At 44.0% G+C, this 8,662-nt stretch overlaps 1 protein-coding gene across 1 annotated transcript in view; it reads right to left on the bottom strand.

Annotated features, from left to right (window-relative positions):
• Positions 1 to 8,662, bottom strand: part of AACS (acetoacetyl-CoA synthetase) — a 54,050-nt gene extending 45,388 nt beyond the window's left edge. Inside the window, exons 1-2 of the mRNA XM_035098023.2 lie at positions 8,472 to 8,662; positions 2,598 to 2,701 (exon numbers count right to left, since the gene is read on the bottom strand). Of these exons, the coding sequence (XP_034953914.1) occupies positions 2,598 to 2,701; positions 8,472 to 8,589 (222 nt within the window). The 5' untranslated portion in view covers positions 8,590 to 8,662. The remainder of the gene's footprint in view (positions 1 to 2,597; positions 2,702 to 8,471) is intronic.

Genomic DNA, 8,662 nt, shown 5'->3' on the forward strand with positions numbered 1-8,662 from the left:
AGTAGCTCTGGGAAGGGAATAGGGACCTCCTAACATCACTCAATACCCTTAAACTACAGCTCCCAGGATTCTTTGAGGTTATACATCTGTGCTTTAAATGTATAGTGCAGAGGGGGCCCCAGCCTCCAACTGAAAGGCCTTCACTTCAGGTTTCTTTCTCCTGCATAAGCCCAGAAAAGAGAAACTTGTGTTTCACTTTGACGTGGTGGACCGGATTGACAACTGGCATCTCTCCACATGCAATGCACCACCTAATCTTGCTGCCAGCGCAAGCCAGGAGTGCGCTGGTGCTTGAGACAGAAGGATGAACTTGACTCCATTCTTGGTCAGGCAAAAATATCTTGCATCACCTGCTACAGGGCATCGTTTTAACTCAAATTGCTCACTGGCTCACCTGCAAAACCAGTTCCACAGACAGGACTTTCTCACCTACCGGTACATGTCCTCCCTCATTTGGGGAACTCAAACCTTGTCCCCAAAAGGATAGAGGTCTCACCCCATATGTCCTGTTTCTTTCTTTTGTTAAACATTTTATTGGTTTTTAAATTCAAATACAGTGGTACCTCGGGTTAAGAACTTAATTTGTTCCGGAGGTCAGTTCTTAACCTGAAACTGTTCTTAACCTGAGACACCACTTTAGCTAATGGGGCCTCCTGCTGCCGCCGTGCGATTTCTGTTCTCATCCTGAAGCAAAGTTCTTAACCAGAGGTACTATTTCTGGGTTAGCTGAGTCTGTAACCTGAAGCGTCTGTAACCTGAAGTGTCTGTAACCCAAGATACAATAACCATTAAACACTTAACCAGCAGTACATCTAAGGGTGCTTGTTTTATCCCTTGTCTTTACACATTCACATTCAACATTCTAACCTATTACTTAATGTAACCTCCCCACTGAGAAATGTGGTTATTAAATGTGGTTTGAAGATCCACTTGCATCAAATTGCTTGTAGCAGATCAGATGCTGTTTTAAAATTAAAGGTCACACTGACTTTTTAGTATTAGTGGTTACTTTACTGCTGCTTTTAAACTGTGTTCTAGAACTGTTTAATTAGATTATACAGTATAGATTATTTAGCTTGGCTCAGAGATATTAAATTTTCAAAACTGTATCATGAACAAAATAAAAAATCCTTCCAGTAGCACCTTAGAGACCAACTAAGTTTGTCATAGGTATGAGCTTTCGTGTGCATGCACACTTCTTCAGATACATGCACACGAAAGCTCATACCTATGAAAAACTTAGTTGGTCTCTAAGGTGCTACTGGAAGGATTTTTTTATTTTGTTTTGACTGCATCAGACCAACACGGCTACCTACCTGTAACTTGTATCATGAACGTAATATAAAATATGAATAAAGAAGAAGAAAATTGTACAAAACAGAAAACCAAGGTTTACATCCATTACCTCGTAAAACAAAGAACGTTATCAAGAGACTACACAATGAATTAGATGCTATAGCAAAAAACCAACCTGATACAGAGAGAACACCAAAAAAATTATAAATACCAAATAAAGCCACATTTCATCAGTACTTGCCACCCCTATGTTTGGCCTGACATCTAAGTAACAAATGGTTGCCAAATGGAGGCAAAATCCAGAAGTTTAGCTGTACCCCAAGATACATGTAACTTATGAGTCAATCTCTCAGAAATGAGAATAAACTTTACATTATTGAACAAAATATTGACAGAAAAGCCTGATGACTTCTTCCAGACCTGTGATATGGTCAAACAAGCAGCTACTAATAGAAAAAAATTAAGAGGTTTATATGTTAAATCCATATTCGATTAATCAAAAACTGATAAAAGACACAGTTTTTTTAACTACTGTACTGTTTTTAAGCCTATGATATATTATTGAAATGTATATTTTGATGCAAAGCACCTGGAGGGTGGTTGTTCTGAAAGGTTTTATATAAGTAAAACTTACTGCACAAAAAACTTGTTCTCTGCTGTCCTGTCGCTGCTGGTCTCTGTAACCTGAGGGGCAGGTGGGGGAAAACTTTGGCCCCACAGGTGCTGCTGAACTGCAACTCCCACCAGCAGTTTCCCTCTTGTGCCTTACTTTGCAGGCATAGCTCCAAGCCTTTGCCCCACCTACTCTTTAGCACTAAATCAGAATACTCCGTAGAAAACCCTATTGCCCTTTGCTCCAATTCAGCACTAAACTGCAGGTTTCCCCAGTGGAAAGCGGGGGACAAAAGGGGGGTACATCACTTAGCAAAATACTTGTTCCGCTGGTGAAATGTTTTGCACTTGCGGAACACTGTTGTACAAGCAGGTTGTGGTTAACTTTGTCACACAATGTGTTTCTACTGTTGTGCAACTGTTGCACTGGATCTCTCTGTCGTGCAACATTCAGACTCACACTTGCCCTAGCAGAATGCTGGATGCAGTACAAAATCTTTGAAATTAAAAACTGTGCTTTAATCATTACTATTATTGTAAATATATATATATGTTTGGTGTATTTTAGCTGTACTTTAGCTACAATTTTATTATGTGCACTGCTTCCAAGAGCCTTTTGACTGAGTGGCTTGTAAATCTTTCCAAATAATAATAAATAAAGTAAGAGGATCAGATCCCTAATGGCTTACCTCATCATAAAGACGGGAGAAGACAATCCCACTAAACTTCCAAAATTCTGCCCAGAAATCTGCATAGTGATTCACCGACCAATGGTACAATTCATTGTAGTTGGCTGTAAGGTAAATATAGACATCTTTATTTCAATCTATAACACAATATGCAAATGATCTGCAGCCTAAGATTTGGCTGCCTAAGGTTAATTGTTTCAGATTTTGCCATTTTGTTGTTATTGGGCTGTTTCCAATTATATTCTGTTTCATTTTGATAAGACACAAAAATAATGTGTGTGTGCCCTATCTTCTTATCCTACAGAAAAGCAGGATATAAATATGAATGAATCTTAATGGGACGTGTGAGGTGTTAGGGGAGGAGAAGTACTGTCTGGTGGGGGGCATGCCATGCTCCTTCTGGGGTAGTTTGCCCATTCTGGTTTAGTTCATTTAGTTCATTACTGTCTCTACACTGAATAAACCTCTGGTTCCCACCCTGCACTCCGCTCTCACCTGTGGCTCCTAGAAGCTTGCAACAGTGGCCACACCCTGTGAAATGGCTTCGACTGGCCAGCTAATCCAGGTGTGGGTCTCAAACCCTCTGTGAGTTAGGGACTTCCCCTGCATAAAACGGCAGGCTCTGGAGGATTGAGCGGACGAGACCAAGAGTGGGTCCAATGGTCAAGAAGGCGGTTTCTGCACATGCTGTAGAAGGAAGTGAGGGGCAGATGGGGCTTGTCAACCACCTAGGAGAAAGAAAGCTCTGATCCCAAACCTCTGCTGCCTTGCAGGATATCTTCGGGTGAAGAAAAGGCTCAGGAACAAACCCTACACAAATCCCAAGTGCACATACCGTTTTACATGTATGTGGCTAGTGAGAAGAGCCTTTCCCTGCCCAACTCAGGGCCAATCGATATAGCGCATTGTGATAGCCCCCAATAACTGGGCAATTAGTCATTGAGAGCTCCTAGCCCAAGCCACAGTCCGAGGTGCTAATTGTCTTTGGGCAAGGAGTTACATAAGAAGTTACCTTATGCTGCATAAGAACACTGGTTCATCTAGGTCAGGCATCCCCAAACTGCAGCCCTCCAGATGTTTTGGCCTACAACTCCCATGATCCCTAGCTAACAGGACCAGTGGTTGGGGAAGATGGGAATTGTAGTCCAAAACATGTGGAGGGCCGAAGTTTGGGGGTGCCTGATCTAGGTCCATGGTGCCTCTACAGTAACTCTCCGGAGTTTCAGATAGGAGCTTTTAGCCAGCCCTAGCTGGAGCTGCCAGGCCACCACAAGACTCCACCACTTCACAATCCCATTCTTGTCTGAACTGGGAAAGCCACCTGCTTCTTTTTCTCTTCTTCAGCAAGTAATTAGCTCCCATATTTGCTTGCTGAGAAATGGTTAATATTGCCTTCTCCCGTCAAGACACCTGAGGATCTTATGGAAATCAAGCAGGACCGTGTGTCCTTAGCCATTATAAAAGGTGGAGGTCAAACAAGCAACCCTTTTGCTGTTTTCCTAGGGAGCAAAAAGCTAGAGAAAGTGGATTGCAGGCAGGCAGGGGCAGGACAATTAATCTTCGGCTCTGATGGTCCAGGAGATATGCCCCAGGTCCGCCAAAGAGCAAACCTCCACATTTGTGGACATTCAACCTGCTAAATACGAAGCACAAACAGAAGATGCTAATTTACTCAGTGAAATGAAGAGGAAAGATGCTACAGAGATGAAAAAGCAACAGGGTTTAGAGAAGTGGAGCTCAAAATGAGCTCATCACCCAGAGGCCACCAGGCTGTCCTCACACTGCCTGAAAATGACACTACAGTTTTAACTTAGTTGTAAGGCCACAGTTTAATGGAGATGAGTGTATGGAGAAGGAGAGAGAAACAACAGCCCTCCACCTCAGACGGCAGGTTTTGGGTTGCATTGGCTCTTGAAGACACACCAATTTAGACAAGCATTCTCCTGACCTAAACTTCCTGTTTAAATTGCTGTTTTAACTGTTTTAACGGTAGTGTGCTATTGCACACTTTAATTGTGGGTGTTTATTTTAATGTTCTGGTGGAACTGCTTTATTGAGTATTCTAATTATGCGTGCTTATCTTTCTCATGCTGCAATTGGTTTTAAAACCAACAAACCTCTAAGAAGCCACTTTGGCAAGTAAGGAGTATATGATATGATATAATATAATAATAATGTGGCATTTGGACAGATCTGGTCCAGGGCAGAGTCCACTGCAAAGCCCATTGGAGGAAGAGCAAGTTCTTGACATATTCCACTCACTTTAAAAAGGCTTGCACAGAAGAGCTTCCCACTAGATTGTGAAGGGAAGGGCTGTAGCTCAGTGGGAGAGCATCTGCTTTGCATGCAGAAGGCCTCAGATTCAATCCCCAGCATCTTGAGGTAGGGCTAGCAATATCCTCTGTCTGAAACCCTGGAGAGCCCTGCCAGTCAGTGTAGTCACTGTGAGTTGGCAGCCGTCCGTCTGGAGAGACAATGAAGCTGCTCCTCCAGAGATGAAGTCAAACCTGGGCAGTGCGCATGGAGGTCCTGGGCTGCCTAGATGACAAGCCTTGGCCTGGCTGATGTGGTCCAAAGGAAAGCAGAGCAATACATGTGACACCAACTTGGCTGCAGGAGCTGCTGGAAGGAGGCGTACAAGATGCCAACCAACTGCCTTAGGGACGCCACTTCAGAATTGTGCAGGGTTTACTCACTAGTCTATACTACTCCCAAAGATATCCCGCAAGACAGCAGAGGTATGGGATCAGAGCTTTCATTCTCCTAGATGGGCTAAGCTTCCCAGGTTGACAAGCCCCACCTGCCCCACATTTCCCTCTACAGCATGTGCAGAAACCGCCTTCTTGACCATTGGACCCACTCTTGGTCTCGTCCGCTCAATCCTCCAGAGCTTGTCGTCTTATGCAGGGGAAGTCCCTAACTCTCAGAGGGTTTGAGACCTATCAGCTACCCACACCTGGATTAGCCAGCCAGCCGAAGCCATTTCCCAGGGTGTGGCCACTGTTGAATGCTGACACCTTCTAGGAGCCACAGGTGAGAGCTGAGTGCAGGATGGGAACCAAAGGTTTGTTTAGCGTAGAGACAATACTGAACTAAATGAACTAAACCACCCCAGAAGCATACCTCAACCCACTCCCTGATGTCTTGATTTTCTACTTGTAATGCAGAATTTTGGTTTTAGCTTCAGAAATGAATCCTGCAGCCCAAAGTGAAACAACCCATAATACTCTCACCTTAGAACTCTTCCACAAGGGTGTGTCATTTTAGGGGGAGAAACTTAATTCTTGCAAATTTCTTCAGCTAGGGAATCCTAAAAATATGTTTTTGGATGTGAGGAATTCAAATCTGCTATTATGTTTGTGGACAACATTTAGCTTGGTATATCTATGTCTGATTAAAAATGATATAAACTGCTCTCGGAAAACCCAAAAACTTTAATTTTACCTTCTGAAAGTGTCAGGTAATATAAAATGTTTATAATATATAAATAAAAATATTAATATATAATACATATGTGAGTACTTGGCAATCCTTTTTAATTATTTTGATGCAATTTTACACACATTTAAATAATTTACCAAGCAAAACTAAATCATATCAATTTAACCAAAATATAGTTTGAATTCCCAAGTCATGCTAGAATGTTTTAGCACCGCTCATTTTGGGAATTTGAAAGTTGAAAAATTCAGCACGCTCTACTCTTCCACCTCATTCTAAGCTTCACAGGTAAGGCTTTATTAGGGTAAACAGATGCCATTAATCCCCTGCTTTGGGACTGCATAGTCGATTTATTTCTGTGGGGCAAGGAAAAAAGAGAGTAACGTACAGGAGATGACAGCCCAATTAAAAAAAAACCCATGTTAAATATTTATTTTATGTATAGCCCACCTTTCCTTCAAAGGTCTCAAGGTGATGTAAACACCTCTCCCCCTTTCCATTTTATCCTCACAACAACCCTGTGAGGTAGGTTAGGCCATGAGGCAGAACTGGCCCAAATCACCCAGTGAGTGGGGATTTGAACCCAAGTCTCCCAGATCCCAGTCCAATACTATGGGTGGGTGTGGGTGTTGCCCTGCCATGACAAGATCAGCCACCTTTTCCCATGAAAGTTAATGGAGCAAAGGTGCGCCCATTGAAGCTTAAGAGACTTAGACCTTCCCTCCATTATTACAGAATCATTGTTGAATCTTTGGCAAGTGCACTATGATCTTCAATACTGCACCCACCCCACCCCTACTTTAATATCACATTTTTATATTTGTTGGTTGCTTTTCTCACAGAGCGACCCAAAGCTGCAGCCGAGGTTGAGTGAGATGATACCGGTAGTTTAGCCAGCAGCTCCCATCAGGACAGCACATTGAGTCAAACCTTGGCTTAGCTCAACAGGGCAGCAAAAAGTCATGGGAAGAGCCAAGGTGGGAGGCTACAAGCTCACATGGTCCTGCTAAACCATAGCTTAGGTCTATATAAGGGGGATGTTTGTTGTCTTCTTTTGTTCTTGTTTTTATTATGTACTTTGTGGTTTTATTCTGCATTTTATATGCCGTGAACAACCCGGAGATCTTCGGGTGAAATACAAATTCAATAAATAAAATTAAAATTAAATATCACTGTTATCAGATACTGAAAATATTGGCCCATGTATTACGAGTCCCTTCAGTACAGGCAAGGCCATTGGTGACTAGAGTTAAGTTGCCCATCCAAAACAGAACAGAACTGTTTGCCCAAGGAAACTCTCTTTTGAGTTACCTAGTAACACAGTTGTCACGTCTATATTTATCGCTGTGAATCTTATTTTTTAAAAAAATAAAACAAATCTCTTGAGAAAATTGGAGAGGGAGACTGAATACCTGAATAAATAAATATTTCCAAGTGCCCAGCTTCCCTGCACCACACTCTTTATTGAAGCCAACAAATGCAGACAGGTACAGGGTTCACATTCATGACTGAACAACAATACAGGAGACCCGCTGCAAGTCAAGGGCTTGGGATGGGTTTTCAGCAATGACAGGATTGTTGCTGGGCCTCAGGCCTACATGAGGCATTGAAGTGCAAGGGGACGGTTGCTCAGCAGAAATGGAAAAATACTCTGCACATGCTCAGAGCATTATAAACCCTATTTTTTAATATTTTTAATACTTCACAACAGTTTCTTTAAAAGGGGCATGGGTCTGAGCTAGGAACGGAGATGCACCATTAAAGTGAAATTGTCAAGACCAAAGGCAGAAACGTCACTGAACACAAGTGCATTGGTCCACCCAGGCCAGCCCTGAGATGGGCTCCAGATGTTTTTGGACTGCACCTCCCATCAGCCCCAGCCAGCACTGATGGGAGTTACAGTCCAAGTGCACCAGGTTGAAGGCTCTGCTCTCCACAGCAGCTCACGGAAAACCCCTAAACAAGGCATAAAGGCAGCGGTCTGTCCGTTCCCCCTGTGAACGCCCCAGCTACCCAGAGAGATAGACTTCTTCCGAACGCGGAGGCTCCATTTAACCACAGTGACAAACTGGCCGCTGGTAAGACCCAACGCCCAACGCATTCCCTCGGCGCTTCGAGAAGGAAAGATGCCCGAGCCACCCTCCCCGATTAATCTGCTGGACGCTTCCTCTTATCCCTCCGGCGGCAGCCCCGAAGATCCAAGCCTCGCATCCTCCCAGGCTCTGCAACACAAACGCCGCACTCCTCCCCGCCTGCCTGGTGCAAAAGCCCCTTGGGGGATTTGCTGGTGCGAAAGGCAGGCGCCAAGAGGGAAAGCGCGCGGAGAACATTCCCTGACGAGCAGCTTGCACCGAAGCGCAAAGGCACCATCATTGCCATCACCATTCTTCTTCTTGCTGTTACTTCGCAGCAGCAGCAGCAGCAGCAAAGACTCACCCAGGGGAATCCCGTAAGCAGCAGCTACCGCTGCCCGGAACTGGTCCATATTGGTGTTGCGCTTGGAGTCCGGCTCCCACATCACCTGCGATTCCATGATCTCCAGCTCCCCAGACATGGCGAGGTTGGGCTTAGCTCAGGCAACTGCTGCTGCTGCAACGCACCTGTTTGAAATTCTGCTGCTTTCTCGC

The sequence above is a fragment of the Zootoca vivipara genome, chromosome 17, assembly GCF_963506605.1.
Source record: "Zootoca vivipara chromosome 17, rZooViv1.1, whole genome shotgun sequence".
Classification (NCBI taxonomy): domain Eukaryota; kingdom Metazoa; phylum Chordata; class Lepidosauria; order Squamata; family Lacertidae; genus Zootoca; species Zootoca vivipara.